General features: G+C 40.4%; 1 protein-coding gene across 1 annotated transcript in view; it reads right to left on the bottom strand.

The window, feature by feature from the left end:
- The window catches only part of abcc8 (ATP-binding cassette, sub-family C (CFTR/MRP), member 8), a 202,470-nt gene that overhangs the window by 170,909 nt on the left and 3,927 nt on the right, over positions 1–27,634 (bottom strand). The window contains exon 3 of the mRNA XM_048606980.1: positions 22,373–22,494. Coding sequence (XP_048462937.1) covers positions 22,373–22,494 — 122 coding nt within the window. The remainder of the gene's footprint in view (positions 1–22,372; positions 22,495–27,634) is intronic.

The following is a 27,634-nucleotide window of genomic DNA, read 5'->3' as shown; positions in this document are numbered from 1 at the left end:
CATCTGTGACTAATATCTGTGGAGTCTTATGAGAAAACCTTTTGCCAGATTTCCTTCTAAATGATTTCATATCTTAGTTTTTTAAAAAAAAACAAATAACATCTTAAGACCATAAGTCCATAAGATATTGGAGCAGAATTTGGCCATTTGGCCCATCATGTCTCTCTTTTATTTGATCATGGCTGACAATGTAATTCAACCCCAATCTACTGCCTTTTCCCCATAAGCCTTGATTCCCTTACTAGTCAAGAACCTATTTCTTTCTGTCTTAAATACACTCAATGATTTGGCTCCAATGCCCTCTGTGGAAATGAGTTCCACAGTTTAACTGCCCTTTGGCTGAAAAAATTCCACGTCATCTCAGTTCTAATGGGTTGTTCCTTCACTCTGAGGCTGTGCCCTCAGGTACTACTTGTGGAAACATCTCCACACCTACTCTATCCGGGCCTCTCAGTATTCTGTAAGTCTCAATCAAATTCCCCCTCATCCTTCTAAATTCAATAGAGTACAGACCCAGAATCCTCAACCACTCCTCAGATGACAGGTCTTCATCCCCAGGATTATTCTTGTAAAACTCTTCTGGACCTTCTCCAACATCAGCACATCTTTCCTTCGAGATAGGCCCCAAAACTGCTCACAATATTCCAAATGCAGTCTGACCAGAGCCTTGTACAGCCTCAGAAGTATATCCCTGCTCTTGTATTCTAGCTCTCTGGAAATGAATGCCAACATTGCATTTGCCTTCCTAACTGCCAACTGGGCCTGCGCATTAACCTTAAGAGCAGAGGCTGATAGCCAGTTTGGTATCCTGGATCTTGGGCTCATGTCGCACTACAGGTGACCCCACACTCGTGCACATGCATACATACACACACACACTCACTTGCACATACACATACTCTCTCTCTCCCACCCACCCCTCCCACTCCAACAGAAAAAACATACACACTGTCTCTCTCTCTCCCCCACGCACAAACCCACATCCCCCCCCCACACACACACACACTCACACACTCTTTCTCTCTCTCTCTCCCTCACCCCCCATCCCCAACACACACATATATCTATGGGGTGAATTTGTATTTGCAGATACATTATGTTTTATTCAAAAAGCACGCAATATATAGGCAGTCAGTCAATGTGGTGTTTTATAAATTCCTACTTTAGAAATTTACAGCCAGTCTGACTCCAAACCAAAACACAGATTCTAAACAAGGCCTCACACTTAACATGCATTGTCTGATCTAAAATGTCACCTCTTCTTTACACTGATAAAACCTTTAGTTCTCTCAGGACAGTGACTTCAAAGGAATTCAGGGATTTACATATACATATTAATCAGTTAAAGCCTTCTAACTGATTAAAGATTTAACAGCATCTTAGGTTTGTTTAATACATCCTCATCAGTGGTGTGACCCTTTGATCTTTTACTTATAAATTCTGTGTCTGATACTACCGCTCTCACTAACACCTGAAGAAGGAGTAAAACTTTGAAAGCTTGTGTTCTCAAATAAACCTGTTGGATGATAACCTGGTGTCGTCTGACTTCTGACCTTGTCCACCCCCAGGCCAACACTGGCACTTCCACATCATAAGAGAATCCTGAACTAGGACTCCCAAGTCCCTTTTGCTTCTAACTGACTTTCCGAATTCCCATAGTGGGAGGTGTGTTATGATTTCTTGTTCCCAGAATTCAAAACAATTACACTTTTTAAACTCAGAATGCTTAGATCCATGTGGGATGGTGGCTCAGTGATTAGCACTGCTGCCTCACAGATCCAGGGAGCCAGGTTTGATTCCAGCCTCACGTGACTGTCTGTTTGGAGTTTGCACATTGTCCCTCTGTCTGCATGGGTTTGCTCTGGTTTCCTCCCACAGTCCAAAGATGTGCAGTTTAGATGGATTAGCCATGGTAAATGTGGGGTTATGGAGATAGAGTAGGGGTTTGGCTGGGGTGCTTTTCAAAGGGTCAGGACAGACTCGGTCAGCTGAATGGCCTTTTCTCTGCACTGTAGGGATTTTATCAATCTTTGGGCGCATGGGGTATTTCTTGTAACTCTCTGTGTGGCTAGTGGATGGATACATTGTTGCTTGATACCTGACTGGAGTGCAACTGTAAATGCGACTAGATGTACATTCGCATAATAATTAGTTGCTAGCTCCTTACAAGTAATAGAAGAAAATATCAGAAGCAGCAAACCTTTATCGCTGACCTTGCCAATTCTCTCATTGTATTAAAAACTCAATTCATCCCCTTAACCTTGGTACTGAATTATGCACAGAGATAATAACCTTGTAGATTTATTTTAAGCCAAGATATCCTTTTGGAAAGATATGATGCATTTTTAGATCTTGGCCGAGGACAACCGAGGTGCTGTTTGGGAGTGTTAAAGTAGACTCGCTTTTGCATAAAATTATTTGGACCGTCAAGCTATCAAAGCTGCCAAAAGAGATGTCAAAGATGTCAGAGCACTGTTGAGAGTAAATATTAAGAATGCCCCTTGTGTACAAAGTACAATGCTGAAAGAATTGCACAGTTCATGTAAAGACCAACTTTAATGGAATTATAAACATAGGAAGACTAATGCCCAAGCATTAATTCTCCAGCAGCTGATTACAAATTAAATGTGGATAAAAGTATGCTGCCAAATTATTGCTACTTAAGTTATGAATATTGACATGGGAATAAGTTCCATATTTATATAAGATCCTTAGTTGAATTTTTAAATGGGCTTTTACAATTGGATCCTAAGTTCTATTTTGCTTCTGACGCTGATATGTCAGCATGAAAATTAGATAGCCCAGAGATCCCTCTCTAACACTCAAAGAAAATGCCTCTCGTCAAGTAAGTAAGAGAGGAATGGTGAAGGAAGGGGTGTAAGGGATGTTGGGGAGATCTTGCGGCTGGGACAGCACAGGGATTGATTATTTTAATGGAGCCCTGAGAAGTAATCCTGCTCCTCTGAGCTTCACAAATGAAAGGTCTGTGAAACTACCTCTGTGGTTCCATTGGCTACACTTGTTTGTACAGCTGCAACAGATGCCCATAAGCCGATAAGATAAAGGAGCAGAATTGGGCCATTCAGCCCACTGGGATTGCTCTGTCATTCAATTATAGCTGATAAAACTTTTATTCCCATTCTCCTGCCTTCTCCCCATGACCCTTGATCCCCTTTTTAATCAAGAACCAACATATCTCTATCTTAAGTACTCTCAGTGACATGGCCTTCACAGTTCTCTGCAGCAATGAAGTCAACAGATTAACCACCCTCTGGCAGAGGAAATTCCTCCTTATCTCAGTTCTAAAGGGTCGACCCTTCACTCTAAGTGCCCTCAGGTTCCAGACTTTCCGACTACTGGAAGGATCTTATCCACATCCACGTTATCCAGGCCTCCCAGTATTCTGTGAGTTTCAATCAGATCTCCCCTCACCCTTTTAAACTTCATTGAGTACAGACCCAGAGTCCTCACCCACTCCTCATATGACAAGCGCGGGATCATTCTTCTAAATCTCCTCTGGAACCCCTCCAAGGCCAGCACATCTTTCCTTAAGACATGGGTGCCCCAAAACTGTTCACAATATTCCAAATGTGGACGGATCAGAGCCTTTGCAGCCTCAGCAGTACGTCCTGCTCTTGTATTCTAGCCTTCTTGAAATGAATGCTAACATTATATTTGCCTTCCGAACTGCTTGCTGAACCTACATATTAACTTTGAGAATCCTGAAATAGGATTCCTAATGTGCCTTTGTGTTTCAGATTTCTGTTACCTTTTGTGTTTAGAAAATAGTTTATGCCTCTATTTTCCTGACTAAAGTACAAGATCTTACACTTTCCCACATTGTATTCCATCTGCCACTTCTCTGCCCATTCTCTGAGCCTGTCCAAATCATTCTGCAGCTTCCCCACTTCCTCAACACTACCTGTCCCTCCACCTATCTTTGTATCATCTGCAAACTTAGCAACGATGCCCTCAGTTCTCTTGTCCAGATTGTAAATGTGTAATGTGAATAGTTGTGGTCCCACACTGAACCCTGTGGAAATCCATGAGTCATTAGCTGCCATCTTGGAAAAGATTCCTTTATCCCCACTGTTTGCCTCCTGTCAGTCAGCTAATGCTGTAAGCATGCCTGTACCTTGCCCCTAACACCATGCAATTTTATCATATTTAGCAATCCCTGTGTGGGTCCTTGTCATAGACAGGTTAAAATGCATCTGTATCCCACATACATTACAACTTAAATATACTGAAATTGCAGATCAACAAAACAAAAAAATAGCATGTATCCACTTTTGGTGCTACCCTTCTCCTTTAATGTCAATCACAGACATTAAAATTCCCTTCCGTAGTTTGTTACTTAAAAAGAAATGAAGACAAGGTCTTAACTTAGAGTTCTGATAGACTCCTCAATCAATTCAGTCTCTGCTTTTGTAAAGGAAAATTTGCAGGATTTGGCTCACAGTATAGAACCTCAGTAACAGTGAGTACGTCAGTGGAGTTTAGGCCACAATATTGTAACCCTAGTGTTGTAACATCACAACAATTGAACTATACCCAGCTAAATGTCCCTATGAAATCATCCAGATGATACCTGGGGTAATTCATAATCAGAATATTTCTTCCATACATTAGAGACTTACCAAACTAGACTGGCTAATCATAATTCTACTTACATTTCAAAGTTTGTTTTGATCTGATTGGAATTCAATTTAATGTTTTAAAAGTAAAGTTTAGAAAGAACACAATCACAATAACTGTGTAAAATTGCCTATCTTATCGTACTAGAATTTAAATTAAATTCATACTGCATGGGTTGTTTATAACAGGAAAGGCTCTTCAGACTTCTTTAATAATGTTGTGATCAACTGTGCTGTCGAGTATGGTCCTATATCATAAAGACAATGGATGGAATTTTAATTCAGTAACGTGCCTGAGCAAGGTAGAATATGGGGAACCCAAAGGTTTCTGCAGCTTATTTGTCATAATCTATTTAAACCAGCCACCGTATTAGCATCTGGCTTCTGGGATTCCCAACAAATTAGCTCAAGCAGGCATGACCTGTATAAATCTATGTCAGTGGAATTATTTACTGAGACACTGCACAGATGACAATTGCAGAATTCTCCAGTGGCTTGAGCTACAGAAATGATTACCAATGTGGCAATGTACACTTTCATTCACTGACTTCTTCATAGAGCTGATTCAGTGGTCATGAGACTGTGGGCAAATTCTCTTCCCTGCCAACAGAAGGAAGAAGCCTGCCTCAGAAAATTCCAATGTTTTCCTGAAGATTACAGAGGAGACTAATAGGAGTGTCACTTGCTGTCTGGTACAGTGTCAGTTCAGGAAAGGGTATAACATAAAATACATAAGAAATAAGAATCTGCTTCGTTAAGGCTACTTTGACTGTGGCCTCAACTACTGCTCGTACCCCATAATCGCTGACTCTCATCTAATTCAAAAATGTGTCTTGAATATCTGTCTCAGTCTTTAATGGTATTCAATTACATAGTCTCCACAGCTATCTGAGGTAGGGAATTCTAACTCAAAGAGAGAAATCTGTCCTCATCTCAATATTCAATGGTTGACCTTTACTCTGAAGGTACACCCTAATTCGAGCTTCTGTCATGATGCCTAGCATTCTTTAGCACGTATCCTGTCATCCTCATATTCATGCATATACCAGTAAATCATTCTTCTGAGCTTTAAAGAACAAAGGCCCAAACTGCTCAACATTTCTCCATAAGCCAACCCCTTCATCTCAGGATTCAGTGTCATCAATCTTCTTTGAACTGTCTCCAATACAAAAAAAACGCTCCTAAAATGAGGCTAAAACTGTATGCAATGTTAGAGGTGTACTCTCACCAATGCCCTGCACTGTTGAAACAATGCTCCCCTATTTTTTACATTCCATTCCCCAAAACAACATTGCAGTTGCCTCTCTAATTATTTGCTGCATCTGCATTCCAGTGTTTCATGGATGTTCCATGGATGAGGACATCCGGACCTGCAGTGGCACAACATTCTGAAGTCTCTCTCCATTTAATAAAATGTTGCTTTTCTATCCCTTTTATTGAAGTAGTTGACCTCATGTTTTCCATATCTGCTAAATTTTGTACCTGCTCATTCAACCTGTCTAAATCTTTATAAAATGCTGATCCAGCTGTGAAAATATAGAACACCAGCATGCAAGATGATTCAGTTATACTTCTTTGCAAATGGTTAAGATGTTGGATCACTTGCTGTTACTGTTTTCCTCAGCATATTTATCTTGTCATGATTCCCAACGACCTATTCTATTCAATACTCGCACAGCTCCTTCAACACTTCCTGGTACGCACTCAGATTGTATTGAAAGGTTAATTACATTGAAAATAAGTAAGCCATTCAACCCATCAATTCTATTCTGCCAATTAATCCTAACTCATTGCAGGATTCCTCAGTTGAAGTATTGTCAATTCAATATTATTGAAAAGAAACAACGTATGATGCCAATCAATAATAATAATCAATAAACAAATAAATCGACTGTTTTATTAAAATGGATCCTAGGATTTTAAAGCTACTTAGGTGATTGTTTTTCACAATTTTATCCAGTTTTCCATTGTGTTTGGACAATGTTGCAAATACCATAGCAATTAAATAATGCAAACTTTTAAAGCTGTAAGCAGAACATTCATCCACAGTAATGGGGTAAGTCCGCGACTGGGTAAATTGACAGAAAATAAGTGGAAGCTATCCAATAAGACTTTAACATGATACCCAATCCATTTATACTGCTGAGGGGAAACAGCACTACTGGCCAAAGAACAGCCATGAATGGCAAGAAAGGAAACAAAAAAACTAAAAGGAACAGTTCACAAAAATGCAAAAGAAAGTGCACCCATCTTGATTACATGGAGACAGTAAGTAACAGGGACAGTAAGCAGACAGTAAGAGCTACAAAAAGAAATATGAAAATAAACTTCCAAGGAATATTAATACCACCACACATAATTTTAAATTGATTTTAGGAAAAAACAGACTGGTCAAGAGCATGGTGAAGGTGTTAAAAATTGATAATTGTATGTTATGCTCAATGGAGGTATGTCCTATTCATAACTTTCAACATGGACTGTGTTCCTTTGGAAGCTTACAGAGCTGCCTTTATATTTTTTAAATGGACGCTGATGAACTGTTAAAAAGGCGACTAAAAGTCAACTGACCTGTGCTTATTGAACATGGACTAATAAAAATGTCCGGGGAGTTCCTGGGTGAATAATCATGTATGGGAGCCATCCTCAAATGGACACACTCAGATGAAACCTATCTGAAATTTAGACTTGCTGTTGTTTGAAGATTCATTTTCAACATGAGCCCAGAAACACTGACTGAGTTGGAACCCTAACAACAAGAGGTGGATAGTGGGGGTGGCATGGTGGCTCAGTGGTTAGCAAGGCTGCCTCACAACGCCAGGGACTTGGGCTTGATTCCAGCCTTGGGTGACTGTCTTTGTGGAGTTTGCACATTCTCATGATGTCTGTGTGGGTTTCTTCTGGGTACTCTGGTTTCCTCCCACAGTCCAAAGATGTGCGGGTTAGGTGGATTGGCCATGCTCAATTACCCATGGTGTGTAGAGGATGTGCAGGCTGGGTGGGTTAGCCATGGGAAATACAGGGTTACAGGGATAAGGTAACTTGATAAGGACCTGCTCTTTGGCAGGTCAGTGTGGACGCAATGGGCAGAAGGCCTGATCTACACTGTAGGGTTTCTATGATTCTATGAAAAGCACACCTAACCACCCTGTTTTGTACAGCTTAATCTCCCTCTCAGTGTCAGCAGAAACTGATATCACATGAAGGGTAAACAGGACGCTAAATACAAGAGTGAAACCTCACCTTTAACCCTTTTGTGTTCACTGTCAATTTTCACTTGTTAAACAATACATTTTCTGGCAGTGGGAACCTTTATTTATACTCATTTGCTACAGATTTGTCATGTTGAACATGGTTCTGCCATATGTCGGGTACTGGACTATAATCCAGGGAAAGTGAGTTTGTTTTTGAAAAATTCAAAATTTTGGAAAAGAAAATCTGGGAATAATGCTTCCTACGTAAATGTGCATAGCAATAGCCTTCAGATAAGCCCTTTGGTCAAAAATATGACTATTGTTCACGTATACACAACCAGATGTGGTTACTAGTTTTGATCTGGGAACCCAGAACAGATCTGAGTAGTCTTTAACAGTTCATTGAAAACTTCAAGAATATCAGCAGCAACAAAGCTGTGCCATATTTGTTTTTTAAGAAACAGAAGCTGTAAAGTATTTCTCAAGTTTATCAGCCTGATTCCAAAACTCCAAATCCATCAGCAAAGAAAATGAAAACCGAAAGAACTGTGGATGCTGTAAATCAGGAACAAAAACAGAAGTTGCTGGAAAAGCTCAGCAGGTCTGGCAGCAACTGTGAAGAAAAAAATCAGAGTTAACGTTTCGGGTCCAGTGACCCTTCCTCATATGAAACCAGATGTGCCTAACTTCATAATCAGCTGAACATTAATCTAAACAAAGGAATCCTATAGAAATCCTGATACTTGACTCCAACCATCAGAACTAGAATTCAGGAATAGAAAAGACTTCCTTTGTCACTGCAGCACAAGGACTGGTTGATGCTACAATGAGCTAAGCATGTGTACTGTTAACTATTCTTCTGGTTTAAGTATAATAGAAGTGTAGTGCTAATGTCCATGCCTCTGAACCAGGATGCCCAGGTACAAGTCTCATCTGCTTTGGAGGTGCTCTTTAACTATATCTTTCATCACTGCATGGTGTGTAACTGATGATTTTGCAGAGAGTATGAAAATAAATACCCTCCTTATAAAAACCCATGAAAGTTTGCTGTTGTTATTAAAATTGACCACATACTCAGGAGGCCAAAAAGCACATGCAACTATCTTTTGAAAATAACTTGCTGACTATGCACAGCAAGAGAAGGGAATTGGTTGTTTCAGTTTACGTCTCCTTACCTACCTATATTTTGTGTTACTGCATGATCAATGATTTCAAAAGAAAATTCAATAGGATCTTAAGGGAAAGAAACTGAAATAAAGCCAAGAGGCCAGTATCCCATCACCAAGTCACCCTTTACTTACATATGGAAAGTTCTTGACGCCGATCCAGCTCACAGAGTGTCAGGACGTCTGGCACTCCCCTTTTTTATCTGTAAGCCAGGGCTTCTTGATTAGACCAGATTAACAGCCCCAATCAGGGAACTCATATTCTATGAGATCCACCTGGTTCACCTCATTCCAATCATTACATCCCTCCCCCTCTGAGTCCAAGGACATAGCCTGGTTCATTTTTCTGTAGCTCCTCCTGGGACGTTTTATCACCAGGTCAGGTTCCTCTGACGCTGACTTGGATATGGGCAGGGTATAAAGCATAGTAGCTCGCCTATTGCCCAGAGCATCTCAGGAAAAATTCATTCTCTTCTTCAGGTGGCAAAGGCATTGAAGCGGTGACATCTGCCGTGTCCACCTCAGATTCTGATTTCTCTTCAATGCTTGATGGTGAAGGAGAACCCATGGGATCTTCCAGCCTACCTGTCTGTTCTGAAGAGCTGGGCACCACACCGTTTGCGAGTTTACAGATCTTATATGGTCCAAATTCTTATTCAGGACAATCTCACCTACCCAAACCTTATATGTCACTGGACCCAACCTCGTGTCACCATGCCTTTTACCCATGCAAGGCCATTTCTATGGTTCCTACACCAAACTTTGCCTCCTTAAGTAAACTGTCACTCTGGCTTAGCAGAGTCTTGTGTCTGGCATTGGCATTCCTGATGCAATTTCACCCTCTCCTCCAGGTTTGGGAAGATCAGATTTAACCTGGTGCAGAGTCTTCTCCCCATTAGCAACTCTGCTGGTGCTCTCCCTATAGTTGCATTAAGGATGGTCCTATAATCAAACAGGAACCAGGACAGTTTGGTATTTAGTGAAGCTATTGGCTGTTTTTTTAAGCCTGTCTTCAAAGGTTGGACTGCTTTTTCTGCAAGAGTATTGGATGATGGATAGTATTTAAAACTGACTTTACACTCAAATTCCCTGCTGGTAAACAATAGTCCATTATCTGGGACCAATACTTCTGACAGTCAGTGTATTGCAAAAGATGTGTGCAGTTTTTTGAACATTGTCCCGGTGTTAGACAAATGAACTTTATGCATGTCTAGTCACTTTGAGTGGGCTTCCACAATGACTAAGAGCATTGAGCCCAAGAAAGGACTTGCAGAGTTGACATTTCGAGTCCATGGTTTACCTGGCCATTTCTAAGGCGGTAATTTTTGTCCTTGTTGGCATTCTGGACATGGCTATGTCGGCATCCAATCCACCAGACATAACTTCTCGCCAACATCTTCGTTTTGGAAATCCCTGGATGACACTGGTGGAATTCAGCCAGTATCTAGTGGTGACCTTTGCTCAGGACAACGATTCTTGCCGTCCTCCACTGTGATCCGGTCTCCCTGGGTCCAAAAATGTTTCAATTCCAGTTGTGACTGCCTTTTTAGTTTCCCCCGTCACCACCAGCTGTTTCAGTTTTGCGAGGACCGGATCTTTCTGCGTCCAAAGTCTGATATTGTCAGCTATAACTGGATGTGTGTCCAGGAAATTTACGAGCATTTTGGACTTTTCCAGTGGTGGTACCACCGGTAGTGTATGGGCCAGCAGGAGGTAGCTCAATGCATCTGCATTTGCTGCTTGGCTTCTGGGATGGCGTTCCAACTTATAATTATACACAGTGTTAGAGCCCACCACTGAATTCAGCCTGAATCTATGTGTGGCACTGCCTTGTCCTCTTTAAGTAGACAATACAGGGGTTTGTAGTCCATTATTATTGGAAATTTATGTCTGAAAAGGTATTGGTGGAGGTTCCTGACTCCAAAAATGACCAAAAAACCTTCCTTCTCTATATGGGTGCATTTACGCTCTGCATTAGCCAAAGTCCTGGATGCATACACTGTTGGGTGTCCCTCTCCACTGGGTCACCTATGAGTTAATACTACCCCAATGCCATTTGGGGAGGCATCCGCATGTCAATATCAAATCTTGCTTGGGATCATAGTGTGTCAACACCTTGGAGGATCATAGTGTTTCTTCACTTCCCTGAAAGCTATGGCTTGGCTACACGACCATTTCCAAGGCTGACATTTTTAGGAGTCGATGCAAAGGTGCCAGAATGGATGATATTATGTCAGGTTATATATGAACAATCAGACATATTTCACTAGCCCAAGGAAAGACCTAAGCTCCGCTACACATGTGGGTGCCGGGATACCTTTGAGTGCTCTCACTTTATCTTCCAATGGGTGTAACCAATCTTGCTCACTCCATAGCCCAAGTAGGTCACTTGAGGTGTCTGAAACACACAATTTCCCTTCTAAGGCATATGCCCACCTGGGAGAAACATCTTAAGGAATATGTCCAAGTTCTCTAAGCTCTCCTTATTGGTCTTCCCTGTTATTAGCACATCATCGAAATAAATGGTGACCTGGGGTAGACCTTGTAAAATGTTCTCCATTGTCCACTGAAAAAGTACACAGGCTGATGATGCCCCAAAAGGCAGTCTTGTGTATTGGTACAAACCTTTATGTGTATTAATTTTAGCATTCTTCTGGGAATCGTCAACTAACCACAACTGCAATTATGCATGGCCTATGTCCAGCTTTGGAAAGGACAACCCTCCTACCAGCTTTGTGTGTAAATTCTCTATGCAAGGGATTGGGTATTTATCCAGCTGTGAAAAGCAGTTTACCATTTATTTAAAATAGTTGCAATGACAAACTGACTTGTCAGCCTTCACAATTGGTACGACTGGTGCTCCCCATTCTGTAAGCTTTACTGGTTTGGTGATTCCTTCATATTCCAGCCTTCTGATTTCTGCCTCTACTTTCGCCCGTAAGGCAAATGGCATTGGTCAGGCCTTGCACAACTGTTGAATTGCTTCCTGGTCAACATGCAAGGTGGCCTTTGCTCCTTTGACAATCCTTAGGCCTTCCTGAAAAACGTCCAGGTATTGAATTAGGAATTCATTCTAATCATTTTCTAATCAAAAATCGTTGAGCCAATCCATAAGAATTTTTCTCAACCTCAAGGATCTGTTTTGGAGCCACTGCTGTTTGTCATTTTTATAAATGACCTGGATGAGGGCGTAGAAGGATGGGTTAGTAAATTTGCGGATGACACCAAAGTTGGTGGAGTTGTGGATAGTGCGGAAGGATGTTGCAGGTTACAGAGGGACATAGATAAGCTGCAGAGCTGGGCTGGGAGGTGGCAAATGGAGTTTAATGCGGAAAAGTGTGAGGTGATTCACTTTGGAAGGAATAACAGGAATACAGAGTACTGGGCTAATGGTAAGATTCTTGGTAGTGTGGATGAGCAGAAAGATCTCGGTGTCCATGTGCATAGATCACTGAAAGCTGCCACCCAGGTTGATAGCGTTGTTAAGAAGGCGTACAGTATGTTAGGTTTTATTGGTAGAGGGATTGAGTTTCGGAGCCATGAGGTCATGTTGCAGCTGTACAAAACTCTGGTGCGGCCGCACTTGGAGTATTGCGTACAGTTCTGGTCACCGCATTATAGGAAGGATGTGGAAGCATTGGAAAGGGTGCAGAGGAGATTTACCAGGATGTTGCCTGGTATGGAGGAAAGGTCTTATGAGGAAAGGCTGAGGGTCTTGAGGCTGATTTCGTTAGAGAGAAGAAGGTTAAGAGGTGAGTTGATAGAGACATACAAGATGATCAGAGGATTAGATAGGGTGGACAGTGGGAGCCTTTTTCCTCGGATGGTGATGGCTAGCACGAGGGGACATAGCTTTAAATTGAGGGGTGATAGATATAGGACAGATGTCAGAGGTAGGTTCTTTACTCAGAGAGTAGTAAGGGCGTGGAATGCCCTGCCTGCAAAAATAGTAGACTCGCCCACTTTAAGGGCATTTAAATGGTCATTGGATAAACATATCGATGATAATGGAATAGTTTAGGTTAGATGGGCTTCAGATTGGTTTCACAGGTCGGCGCAACATCGAGGGCCGAAGGGCCTGTACTGCGCTGTAATGTTCTATGTTCTATGTTCTATGTTCAATTTCACCCCAACAAGCTTGGGCCTGAAACTTTTACCACAATCAGTGATAACTGAATCAGCTGCATTACATTAAGAGTTAAACTAAAGTCACATGCCTCTGCCAGTCATCTTAAAACTCGTCAAAAATCCTGACATGGATTCCCTGGCTCTCAACATGCTGGGTAAAAAGGATAGCGACTCAGAATTAGAGAAGATTGGCACGGGATCATAATATTCCCTAACTTAATCCATCAACTCTTGAAAGATTTCAGTATCTGGTGCCTCAGGGAAAGTTACGTTCCTAATAACAGAAAAAGCTGCGGGTCCACAAGCTGTCAGGAAAATTACTCATTGCTTTACATCTGCCCAAATGGCATTTGCCCATAAAAAAGAATAAGGTGTTCTATCCACATACTGGGCCCATTCTTCAAAAGAGTTAAGCTTCCAAAATAACTACATGATGCCAAAAATGCTTACCCCAACCCAAAGATGAGTGTTGCATGTGAATTTCTTCAGGAGCGTGCTTTGCTCTCATCGCCACTGAAATAACTCCCACAAAGGCCAGTATCCCATTGCTAAGTCATCTTTTATTTACACATGCAATGTCCATTGTTCTTATCCAGCTCCCTCAGAGTCAGTTCTCAGAGTGTCAGGATGTCTCACACTCCTGTTTATATCTGTCAGCCAGAGCTCACTGACTGGACCAGATTAACAGCCCCAGTCAAGGAACTCATATTCAATGACATCTACCTGGCTGACCTCATTACAATCACGACATAAACTTAGTGTTACAGAGATAGAGCAGGGCAATGAGTCTGACTGGATTGCTCTACAGACAGCGTATTATAATTAATTAGTTATTGGATTTAATGGCTTCCTCCTGTGTCATAATGACTCCATATTGATTCTTTGCAAACTCCTTGACTCCTCATAATGACCTTTCTTTCAACCTTTATTTGCTTCATCAGCAAATTTGAATAGCACACACTTGATCCTTTTATACAAATCATTATTATTGATTGAAATAGGAGGTCCAAGCAGTCAACCATGCTACATTCCCATTAGTTACAGTTTGCCAACTTGAAAATAACCTATTTTTCCAATGCACTATTTTCTGTGAATTAGAAAATTCTCTACACTATGCCATGAACTCTTATATTGTAGTGCCATCTGTGTGGGACTTTTCAGAAATCGAAGCCACTACATCTAATGGTTCCCCTTTATTCACACTACTAAATATATCATGAAACTAATAATTTTATTTCCCTTTCACAAAACCGTGTTGATTCTATGTGATTGAAGCATGATTTTCCAGTACCATTTTACTGCAATTCCAATCGCAGATTCCAACATTTTCCAAATGAGACATGTTAGGCTGACTGGACTATAATTTCCTCATTTCTATGTCTCATGTTTCCTGGACAATGGTGTTACATTTGCAATTTTCCAGCCCACTGGGGCTTTCTGAGAACCTAGGGAACTTTGGGAAATTATAACATAAGAACATAAGAACATAAGAACTAGGAGCAGGAGTAAGCCATCTGGCCCCTTGAGCCTGCCCCGCCATTTAATGAGACTGTGGCTGATCTTTTTGAGACTCAGCTCCACTTACCCGCCCGCTCACCATAACCCTTAATTCCTTTACTGTTCAAAAATGTATCTAGCCTTGCCTTAAAAAACATTCAGCGAGGTAGACTCAACCGCTTCACTGGGCAGGGAATTCCACAGATTCACAACCCTTTGGGTGAAGAAGTTCCTCCTGACCTCAGTCCTACATCTGCTTCCCTTTATTTTGAGGCTATGCCCTCTATTCCTAGTTTCACCTGCTAGCGGAAACAACCTCCCTGCCTCCACCTTATCTATTCCCTTCATAATCTTATATGTTTCTATAAGATCTGCCCTCATTCTTCTGAATTCCAATGAGTATAATCCCAGTCTACTCAGTCTCTCCTCATAATCCAACCCTCTCAACTCTGGAATCAACCGAATGAATCTCCTCTGCACCCCCTCCAGTGCTAGTATATCTCTTCTCAAGTAAGGAGACCAAAACTGCACACAGTATTCCAGGTGTGGCCTCACCAGGACCCTATACAGCTGCAGCATAGCCTCCCTGTTTTTTAAACTCCATCCCTCTAGCAATGGCAGACAAAATTCCATTTGCCTTTTTAATTACCTGCTGCACCTGCAATCCTACTTTTAGCGATTCATGCACAAGGACACCCAAGTCTCTCTGCATAGCAGCGTGCTGCAATATTTTACCATTTAAAACATAGTCCATTTTACTGTTATTCCTACCAAAATGGATGACCTCGCACTTATTAACATTGTACTCCATCTGCCAGACCTTTGCCCACTCACTTAGACTATCTATATCCCTCTGCAGACTTTCAGTGTCTTCTGCACACTTTGCTCTACCACTCATCTTAGTGTCATCTGCAAATTTTGACATACCACACATAGTCCCCAACTCCAAATCATCTATGTAAATTGTAAACAATTGCGGTCCCAACACGGATCCCTGAGGCACACCACTAGCCACTGACCGCCAACCAGAAAAACACCCATTTACCCCTACTCTTTGCTTTCTACTGGTCAACCAATCCTCTATCCATGCCAATACATTACCTGTAATACCGTGCAACTTTATCTTATGTAGCAGCCTTTGCTGTGGCACCTTGTCAAATGCCTTCTGGAAATCCAGATACAATACATCCACAGGTTCCCCATTGTCCACCATGCAAGTAATGTCCTCAAAGAATACTACCAAATTAGTTAAAAATGACCTACCCTTCATGAACCCATGCTGGGTATTCCCAATGGGACAATTTATATCCAGATGTCTTGCTATTTCTTCCTTAATGATAGGTTCAAGCATTTTCCCCACTACCGAAGTTAAGTAACTGGCCTATAGTTACCTGCTTTTTGTCTACTTCCTTTTTTAAACAGTGGCATCACATTGGCTGTTTTCCAATCTGCGGGAACCACCCCAGAGTCCAGTGAATTTTAGTAAATAATTACTAGTGCATTTGCTATTTTCCCCCATCACCTCTTTTAGTACCCTGGGATGCATTTCATCAGGGCCAGGAGACTTGTCTACCTTTAGCCCCATTAACTTGCCCAGCACTGCCTCCTTAGTGATAATGATAGTTTCTAGGTCCTCACCTGCTATAACCTTCTTGCCATTAGTTTTTGGCATGTTATTTGTGTCTTCCACAGTGAAGACCGACACGAAATAACTGTTTAATGTCTCGGCTATTTCCTCATTCCCAGTTATTAAATTGGCCTTCTCATCCTCTAAAGGACCAATGTTTACCTTCGCCACTCTTTTACAATTTACATATTTATAGAAACTTTTGCTGTCTGTTTTTATATTCTGAGCTAGTTTACTCTCATAATCTATCTTACTTTTCTTTATAACTTTTTTTGTGGCTTTCTGTTGGCCTTTAAAGATTTCCCAGTCTACTAGTTTACCACTAATCTTTGCTTTTTTGTATGTGTTTTTTTTCAATCTGATACTTTCCTTTATTTCCTTAGACATCCATGGCTGGCTCTCTCTTTTCCTACAGTTCTTCCTTATCACTGGAATATACTTCTGCTGAGCACTGTGAAAAATCGTTTTGAAAGTCCTCCACTGTTCCTCAATTGACCCACCATAAAGTTTTTGCTTCCATTCTACCTTAGCTAACTCCTCCCTCATTCTTGCATAGTCTTCTTTGTTTAAGCACAGGACATAGTTACTGGATTTAACCTTCTCACACTCCATCTGTATTTTAAATTCGATCATACTGTGATCGCTCCTTCCGAGAGGATCCCTAACCAATGCACACACTGTTTCTTTTAAGACCCAAGGATCAGGTCCCAGGGACTTGTCAGCCTTTAATCCCATTTGTTTACCTATTTCTTCTTCAGCAATAATGATTGATTTCAGCTCCTTCACCTAAAGTCTATTTCCTACATTTCACACTTAGTTTTTTTTTAAATTCACTTGTTCAAACACACCTCTGGAACAGGTGGGATTTGAATCTAGGCCTCCTAGCTCAGAGGTAAGACACTGCACTGAGAGCCATTTCCAACTACACCTTACTTATTTTGAATTTTTATAGGTGTCGCCAGCTATATCCTCAGTTGTAAGTCTTTATCTCCAAGAAGCCTGATACTAATGCTTGCATGTACTTTTTCTTCTTTGGCTGCACATGGCTGGCTATTGATGGAGTGAAGTTAATGATGGCTTCAGTATGATAGGATGGTGCCCCATATGCCAGTCAAAGAGCAGAAAAGTGTGCATAATATTCTGTGCTCCCAAGCACACTTTCGGCCACTTTTATAATTCAATCGCGCTTCTTGGTAGCAAATTCCACAATGATGTAGATACCTCCAGGAGATACCTGGACATTTCAGAGGCAAAAGAAGTTGAGGTCACTTTGAGAGTCACTTGGAAAGCCATCAGCTCCACTTAGCGACTGGTCTTTGTTTAGCTGGCAAATGTCGGTGATCATCTGACATGATGCCACAAGTCACCTGAGACATTGGTTTTCAGACACATCCAGGAAGCTTGGGCCAATATGTCCTCAGTTGGGTGTATCACCTCTGTGAACCGATCCATTTTATCCTCAATGATGCCAGTCAGAGTGAGTAGGCGTTGCAGCTCTAGTTGGCTTCCCATAAATCCATGGAGTCACTCTGCTCACATGGGGCAATCAGTGCACCGTCACATCATACTGGAGTCTTTGCTAACTGCTCCCCATCAATATTCAGTTTGTGTGCATCCATAAAGATTATGCATTGTGGACAAGTATTAGAATCTGCTCCTATACAGAGCATGTCAGTGAGGCTACTGTTGCTTCTGCTGGTACAGTGCCTGTTGCTTATCTTGAATATAATCTGAAGCTCAAGGTTAGGCAAATCATGCTAATTGGATATTTGACAGATGGAAAATGTAGATTAGTTGCACCAAACTCCAAAGTAGTAAAAGCAATCTCCATAATATTGGAAAACACTTCCAAGGTAGTGAAGGTGCACTTATACAAGAAAGCATCTTTGAGATCTCAGCCCTTTCAGGATTTTTACTTATCATTTGTTCAGCTCCCCTCAAATCCCCATTGTCCTGTTGTCTCACTTTCACTGGTCAGTTCCCGGATGCCTGAGAAACCTTTGCACCCACTGCGAAAATAGTTAATTCCAGTTAAAACAACTGTTAATTACCCCTTAAGATATTGGAATTGGCAACCCACATCGCCTAGGTTGTGTCTTTTTTTACCTGCAAAGCACAGTACAATTAAAAGTAGAAGAAGTAGTGAGTTCAAATCAAACTCGTACCATGCTGGTCATTTACCTGCTCATTCCAAAACTCACCCACTCTGCTAGGTTGCAATTACCCTAAGGTGTCCAGATTAATCCCAAATCTGTTCTACCAAGAGACCCGAGTTCAAGTCCCACCTGTTCCAGAGGTGTGTAATAACATCTCTGAACAGGTTCTTTAGTAATATAGGTTAAATTTTAAAAAAGAATAAATTTCACCTGGAATTGGGACATCAGAGAGTTGATCCTATGGAAGTATGCTTTTAAAAAAAATCATCTGGAAGCTACTTTCATTTAAACTTTGGGAAAAGGACAACAAAGCACATTTTAAAGCTAGTTAACTTAGCTTTAAAACAATGTTAAAGGGTTCTTCTACAAACCAAAAGTGAGCAATGTTTGGATTATACTCCCACAGCGGGTAATGGAGGCAAAAGCCTTAGAACCATTTCAGAAATAAGTAGAAAGCAACTGGATCAAAGTGCAATTATTCTAATGGATAAATTAGGATAAACACCAGTCTTCATCAGAAAACATGTTTTGGTCTCAGCTCCAACAGCAATTGAGGGATTACAATTGACTATAATGTCCATAGGACTTGGAATGGATGAACAAAAAGCCAGGATTCACATATCTGATTCTAACTCCTGTGGGAAAGTATAAATTCCAGAGAAGTCTCACTAGGTTGATTCAGGTATGCAGGGATTTTCTTCTGAGGAGAAGTTGAGTAGATTGGGCCTGTACTCATTGGAGTTTAGAAGAATGAGAAGGGAAGTTATTGAAACATACAAGATTCTTAGAGGACTTGGCAGGATAGACGTGAAGAGATTCTTTCACCTCATGGGACAGTCTAGGACCAGAGGGAACAAATCTTGGAGTAAGGGGTTACCCATTTAGGACAGAAATGAAGAGGAATTTCTTTTCTCAGAGGGCAGTGAAACTCTGGAACTCTTTATTGCAGAAAGCTGTCGAGGCTGGTCATTAAGAATATTCAAATGGACAGATTTTTTTATCAGTGAGGAAATCAAGGGGGATGGGGAAAAGGTAGAAAAGTGGAGTTCAGGATTATCAGAAATCACTGAATGGCAGAAAAGATTTGATGGGCCAAATGGCATAATTTTGTCTTCTGTCTTCTAGTCTTGTGGTCTTATACATTAGATGTTGAAGAGCAATGGTACACAACAGCTACGGTACTGATCATTTGTCCTGATGTGATAATGCTCCTCTTGTATAAAGCGTTCTTTATACTACAAAACTATCATTTAAAGTCCAAATGTTTACCAAACAATTGCGCTATTCAGGTAATTATCCTTACGATTACACATTTAATTGACACATTCACATTACAATTCCATCAAGTTACAGCTGAACAACTTTAATAATGCCCAAGGGAGTGCTTTTGGTAATTAATTTCCACAAATTGGCCTCATTAATCCAATAAATTATGTCATTTTCATCCAAATGCCAAGTAGGAAGATTTACATTGGCATACTTTTTATTATATAATCTATAGCTTCCTGCATTCTGAATGATCAGGACGAAACTACCGCACAAATATTGACACAATATTATAAATTCAACTCATTTCTCTGTGTTAACTTGATCACTAGGATTATAGCTGTAATGATAATCTCAAATAATGAAGAGAAATTTACCAAACAGGGAGTAGAATAAGGTTTATTTTTTACGAGTATTATGCATTTAAAAAAGGTTAGTGAAGAGATAGATGCTCCTAGTTGAGAAGTTAATGTCAAAAAGTTATCGCTTTAAAACTGTCACAATGGGCGAATGTTTTTGGTCCCCAGTCAATGGGTTTGCAGGTGCCTATAAAATTCCGTGGATGGCCCCCCACTGGCCTCCAGCCTGCCTTGATCTCTCCACAATTTTAGAGTGGAACAGTGAGATCCCCAACTGAGGTCCTTAAAAGGCCAAACAATGACAAAGTAAAGGCAATTTCCAACACCACCTCCACTTTTCGGGCTGTCAGGGAAAGTTCAGCAATAGGTGGAAAGTCAGGAAAATGACCCTGCTCAGGCTTCAGGGATGGAATGGGCTAGTCACCTCCAATAATCACCTTCTTTCAAAATTGGGGCACTCCCTCTTGGGTCTTCACCCTAGAGATGTTCTCTATATGACCCACCACCTCCTTCATTCCTCTCCACCAGTGTGATTTGGACATGCTGCCTGAGTGGGCAAACGCATGGCAGATGCAGTATCATATGTATAAATGTGGGGTTTTCCACTTTGAGTGCAAAAACAGGAAGGCAGATTATTATCTGAATGGCTATAAATTGAGAGATGGAAATATACAACAAGACCTGGTGTCCTTGCACACCAGTCACTGAAGATAAGCATGCAAGTGCAGCAGTCGGTCAAGAAGACAATGGTATGTTGCCTTCATAGTGAGGGGATTCGAGTACAGGAGCAGGGATGTCTTGCTGCAAATGTACAGGACCTTAGTGAGATCACACCTGGAGTACTGTGTGCAATTTTGGTCTCCTTGTCTGAGGAAAGATGTTCTACCTGTAGAGCAAGTACAGCAAAGGTTTACCAGACTGATTCCTGGGATAGCAGGACTGACGCATAAGGAGTGATTGAATGAGATAGAATTATGTTCACCAGAATTCAGAAGAATGAGGGGCAATTACAAAGAAGCCTATAAAATTCTAAAAGGACTAGACAGTGTAATTGCAGAAAGGCTGCTCCTGATGATAGGCGAGTGCGGAACCAGTCCAGTTACAGCTTAAAGATACAGCATAAAACATTTAGAGTTGAGATGATGAGAAATTTCTTCACCTGAAGAGAGGTGAACCTATGGAACTCACAAGCACAGAAAGCAGTCAAGGTGAAAACTTTATATGATTTCAAAAAGGAGTTGGATATAACACTTGGGGCTAAAGAGATCAAAGGGGGGAAACCAGGAACAAGCTATTAAGTTGCATGATAAGCCATGATCATAATGAATGGATAAGCAGGCTTGGAGGACTAAATAGTCTACTCCTGCTCTGATTTTTTATGTTTTTATGTTAATACCTCACCACTAGGCCTTACCACCCAAACCCAAACCCCAACCCCTACCCTGAGACCCAACACTTCTTTGCACTTTGGGGTTTGGACTCTAGGGACTGGTTGTGGTCCCAATCCTCTTCACTGCAGCTTGTATCAATGCCTGAGACTACAGACATGTCAATCATTCAGATTGAGTAGCAGCTCACTGAAATGGGACTTCCACCCAAATGAGGGGTAAGAGTCCCATCTCCAATCAGTAATGCTCCTTGGAATATTAAATGGTTGACTTTTCAGGTGGGGACCAGGAAGCCCTGCCATCTGAAAAAGCCTGGCCTAAGAGGGGGAGGAGAAAATTAGAGAGGAACGTCTTATGCATGAAAAGTTTTGTAAAAGTGTACTGCTATGTCTCAGACTGGGGAATAATTCAAGGAAAAGTTGGATAAGTTATAGGAAAGGATGACATAGTTCTAAAGAGAGAGAATAGAGCAGCTGCATTACATAATTACACAACTGTTACGGTGTATAACGAGGCCATTTTGGTTTTACTCTGGCAAAGAGCTCGCAATAGACATGATGAACTGAATGGCTTCCACTTGTTTTGTACGTTTTCGTACTTGAACTGATGGGCTTAAGTGTATTGAATTTATTTTGAATTAGAAGTTCTAATTTGGGCAAATAAACTCAATCTATACATAGACCATTTTACATTAATATAAATCATCAGGTTGGAATCTTATAAGCCAGTCGTTCCTTTTCAGCGCACTGGTCTACACAGTAGATTACTAATGGCTTAAATAAGAACACCAACAATTGCCAAATTTGAAGATAAAAACTTCATCAAAATTGCAACAATGTTACCGTTAACTCTGAAAGGACATCTTGTTTATGTCAAGCAACTTTTATGACCCGTTATGCAAAGAAACAATGCCATAGACTTTCTGATCATTTTGCAGTACCACGTTTCAAAACCTACCGAGCAATAGTTTGGGAAAGTTTGATGTTTCAATGTTGTGGTAATAAATAATGGATGTTATTGCAGCGAAGAAGCCCATGCCAGCTGGCATATAGAGATGCAAGTGCCGTGTGTCAGTAAACCTAAAACATAAGACAAAAATAAATAACAAATATTAATTTGACAAAATGCCAATACAATACGAGCAAAAGAATCAGGATATATCATTATTTTAAAAGTTCTTAACACATTATACTTCTGTTCACATATATTTTTGGAAATGTCTCCCAACCAACTGTTGTAACTACAAGACAGGAGCAAAAACCAGGAGATTGGGTTTCTGTGAAGTTTCAGTTACCAATGAAGATGTATGTTTTGTTATACCTTTGGCATTGAGATGTATACTGATGGGAATGGTCCTGATTTTGTTGTCAGCAGAGTAGCAATAAAAGCTGCAGGCCTTGAAGATCAGAGCAGTGGGAGATCTAGCAATCTCTGTAATGAGGACTTTACCTTCATCAGCATGCAAAAGTAGTGCAAGGAATGATTAGGCTGAAAGCTAATAGAATAAATTACTATTTATCCTATGTAATTGATTTCACATTGTTTCTTGGCGGTTCCCTGTGCGGAGCCACAGTGACGTCATCAAGTTGTCAATCGCACAAAAAGAATGTTCATTGATGTCTAACCAAGAATAAAGGCACTAATATTCAAAAGACTTTTGACAAAATTTAGGGAGAAATAAATATTGGAACATACACAGGAAGCTAAAGTATGAGCTGTCATATCGTGAATAAATATTTAAAAGATTTTTAAAAATCCAACAATTGATCATAAAGGAGAAATTTAGTAGCATCCCATAATTTTTTTTTAAGAACCAAATCAATTGTTCACTAGTAGTATCACCCAGATCATCATGAAAAGTCCACCTGCATCTTACTGAGCAAGGTTTGAACTTCTTATGGAGTTTCTAACAACAATGTGAAATTGGAACAGAGGAAATCCATTGCTTTTGATAATTCTCATCCCAGGGTGGTGGGCTCAGTGGGTAGAGTTTCAAAGCACTGTCTGTAACAAAGTTGTGAATGATGTGTCACACCTTCAGGACTTCTGTGTTGATTTACGCGCATGCTAAATCCTGAAATAGCTGTCAGATTCAGAGGGCCAATGATGACAAATGCTGACAGCTGACCAACAAATAGTGCATACATTCAATACTATTACACTACTGCAAAAATTTGAAAATTCCTTGCTTATTTTATATCATGGCATTTTTCAATGGTAACACATTTAATTTAATTTAATTAGCATACTATAATTCTTGAAGACTGTCTTCTAAATTCTGTATAAATGGGCAAATATAAAATACTACTTATTCTCTCCGATAACTGCAGTTTCAATTTACTGAAGCTGAAGAAGAGCAATTGAGCTTTCTAACAGACATGAATCTATAATGCAAATAGTCAAAGCAGTCTTACTCTCAGAGTCAAAGGTATGTTGCAGTGGAATGTGTAGGCATGATTGTATTGCAAAATAAGGATTGCTGAGGCAGTATCAATTAAACATTATTAGGCACCTAAGGTTTCAATATTTAGTAACTTATTCTTTGATCTCTTTCCCACTCTAGCTAATATACCATTCAAGTCAGATTCACTAGTCCTACGAATGGTTGATATAATATGTATCTCTGGCATGCTAATTGCAAATCTTCCAGGATATTGGGCATATTACAAAAAATGAATAATTATTTAGTTTCATTGGAACATATAGAACAGGAAATAGGACAAATGGTCCCTTGAGCCTGCTCCATCACTCAATAAGATCATGGAAATTCCATCAGCTCTACTTTTCTGCTCCTTCCCTAGATATCTCAGTTGCCTTCATATACAAAAATTCTGTTGGTCTCATTTTAGAATATTTTCAATGATAAATCATACACAGCCCTCCATACAGAGAATTTCTGCTCTTTACTATTTATATTATGTTCTTTTAACTCCCATTTTGGAAACATTTTGGAGAATATTTCTTTGGATTACATTTTTTTCCTTGGACCTACACTTATTGTCTATATGTAGCGCGATAGTTTGAAGAACTTTTTTTTTTACTATTTCGTGATTTTCCAGTAACCTTGCTGATGATGTGTCAATTAAGCAAAAAATCATCACCTTATGATAACCAGTTATAGATTCATGTATTAGTAGATATGGAAGTCATCACTTCAACTAGTGCTAGTTCTTTGAAAGAGCTACACAATTAATTCATTTCTTGCTCTTTACCCACCTTTTGGTTTATACTGTTTCTATTCTGTGAATGCTATTCAGATCACTTATAACAATCAAAACCTAAAAATGTTTGCTAATTGATGAGTAGATTATGTGACATTTGAATCAAAACTATTGGTCCCCAACTTCATACATTGAGTGATGTTGCAAACATATTTGAAGAAATGATTATCTCCAATAAAATAGTGGCAAAGGAATATAATACACCTGGTACACTCACTAATATTGTCAGCATAATTTCTAAACTCAGATCAAAGTATCACCTGGCTTCAGGTGTAGCACTTTAATCATAAGGTTGAAGGTTAAAGCTCTATTGAAGGATTTAAGCAATAATCTAGATTGATAATTTAGGGATGGCAACGATAGCGTAGACGCAGACCTTCAGATAATACATAAATTTGAGCTCCAATCTGCCAATTAAGTGGATGTAAAATTATTTAACACTTTTTTGAAGGAGGTTGTTTTCTTAGTGTGCTTGACTCTTTTTAGCTCTCAATCAATACCTTCAAATAAAATTAAATGGCCATTATATTTCAAAAACAATGCTGAAAACACTTGTCAGGTGGGTCAAAATTCATTAATATAATAAATGAGTTAACTATCCATTTTTTTGGTGTTGGCTGTTTCACCAGAACTAGTATTTTATCTCATTGGCCATGAGACCATGCTGCATACAAATTTGCTGCCTACAAAAAGTTCAGTTGCCATCCACAAAAAAAACTGGTTATAAAGACCTTGCAGGCAACAAAAGCAAGCCTTTACTTATAACATCTGGATTCTAACTCTAATCTTACAGTACAAACATTTCTGGTTGTTCAAAACCTAAGTTTTGCAAAAACTTGAGGAAGACAGATTGGAGAAGTTGGAGCTGTTTTCCTTGGAGAGGAGAACTCTAAGAGGAGACATGTAGTACTTTTCAAAGTCATGAGGGTCTGGACAAGGTAGGTAGGAAGAAATTGTTCCCACTTGTAACGGGTTGAGAATGAGAGAGCGCTGATTTGAAGTAATTTTCAAAAGAAGCAAATGCAATGTGTGAAAAAAAAACCTTTATCATGCAGTAAGTAGTTAGCGTCTAGAATGCACTGTCTGGAGGTTTGGTGAAAGCTGGTTCAGTCAAGGCTTTTAAGAGGTTATCAGATGATGGAAACAACATGAAGGGATATAGAAAAAAGGCAGAAGATTGGCACTAAATCATAATACTCATTTGGAGAGCCTGTACGGTAATAATGAGCTGAATGGCCTCTGTTTGCATTGTAACAATTCAGCGATTCTCTGAAGTGACCTGTTCTGATGTCTGCTCTGAGAATGAACCTGGGTATTTGATAGATCAAAGGAAAATTTAGATTATTTTACTGGGAATCATGTTCAAGGTATTCATTCTTGGAGACATGAGTTTGCAATTGGTAGATTTTGAGGGCAAATTCTCCCTGTTTCAGACCAATGGAGGAGTTTGCACAAGAGAAACCAGCAGCCTTCCTCCCAGGAAGGATCATCCATGGGAAAGGGTGTTGTTTTCTTTTTGTGAGAGGTCTCAGGGGCTCAGGAGAGTAAGAAGCAAGAGCAGTGGTATGACTCCCAGCAGCCATTCTGCTACTGGAAATCCAGTTTCTCGATCTTGCAAGATGCAGTGCTGATTGAGGGACAATGCAAACTCCACAGGATTATTACCTGTTTGCATTAGTTAAACAAGTGGGTAAACCAATTCTGTTTTTATCCTGCCTGAAGTTTATGAAGTTCCAGCCTAAAACCTAATTTGGATACGGGGTGGGGAAGGTGTCAAGGCTCTGGTCTGCTGCCATCCTGCCCAATTAAGTGCACATCCTGCCTTGTGGCTCAGAGGATTCCCCCTCCCAAAACCTCAGGAAGGAGTAGCAACAATTGATTTGTGCACAGTTGTGCCACACTGTCCATTTACTTCTAAGGTAAAAGAGCTGGGAGAGGGGATTCAAGGATAGCAAATGAACATTTCCACCTGAATGTAAAGTTGTAGTTGATTTCATGTTGTAATGGAGAAGAGGATGGACGAAGCTATTTTGAGATAAGATTATGAGCTTCCCTACAAATCAATGACTATTACAGACAGACAGCAGTTTTGCATGCAGTCAGTCAGAAAGGTCGTTTGGCTTTGTCAATGACTACAACCAAATATGGAAAGGAAGTAATCTTTAGTCAAAGAGACACATCTGGCAGAATCATTGGAACTGACTTTATTGCTGGTGATAGTTTTAAGAAACTCTCCAAAGCTAATGGTCACTTAAAGTTACGACACAGCAAAACAGAGAAATTGGAACCACTAGAAGCTGCAAACTGAGGCCTGTTTGATAAAAGGATTGTAATTCTATGGAAAGCGTGATGAGGCTATGTATTGAAGGGAAAAGTCATTTCCTGTATTTTAATGTATAGGTTTGAAATAAAAAGAACATAAGTCACATTTTCCCTTTCCTGGAGGGGAACGGAAAGTGGTAAGAGGGCAAACAATTGGGTGAGTTGGTCCTGGGGAGACAGGCACCCTTGGTGATCACTGTAGCAATTAAACATTGGCAAGAAATTCCACTGGGAATTTTTTTGATTTGCCGACAGTTCAGACCCTTAGGTAGTCAGTTAATGGCCACTTAAGCACCTCAACATACCACTGACCTGATTATCTGTATCTCTGTCTCTGATCTAGGAGGTTGTAAATCACACCTAAACCAGAGGTGTGTCATAGCACATCTGTCCAGGTTAATTAAAAATATCCATCAGCCTTATCAGCAGACAAGAAAAAAATAGCTACTCTGCAGACTAGGAAACCTGGGCAACCTGTCTGCTGAGTTCAGGGGCAAGGACCTCCATTTACTCCATCCTGGGGTTGAGAGGAAAGTGGGGAGGGGGTGGTCACTTAAGCTGGCAGCTTCTGATGTTGTGGAACTGCATTGTTGAGGCCTGCGATCCACCAAGAAGTATACCAATCAGCTCAAACAAGTGAATTGCAGCTTGATTCAATGCGCTTTCTCAAATAGCG

Source organism: Rhincodon typus, chromosome 17 (assembly GCF_021869965.1).
Source record: "Rhincodon typus isolate 14 chromosome 17, sRhiTyp1.1, whole genome shotgun sequence".
NCBI lineage: Eukaryota > Metazoa > Chordata > Chondrichthyes > Orectolobiformes > Rhincodontidae > Rhincodon > Rhincodon typus.
This window is presented reverse-complemented; position numbering and strand designations above follow the sequence as displayed.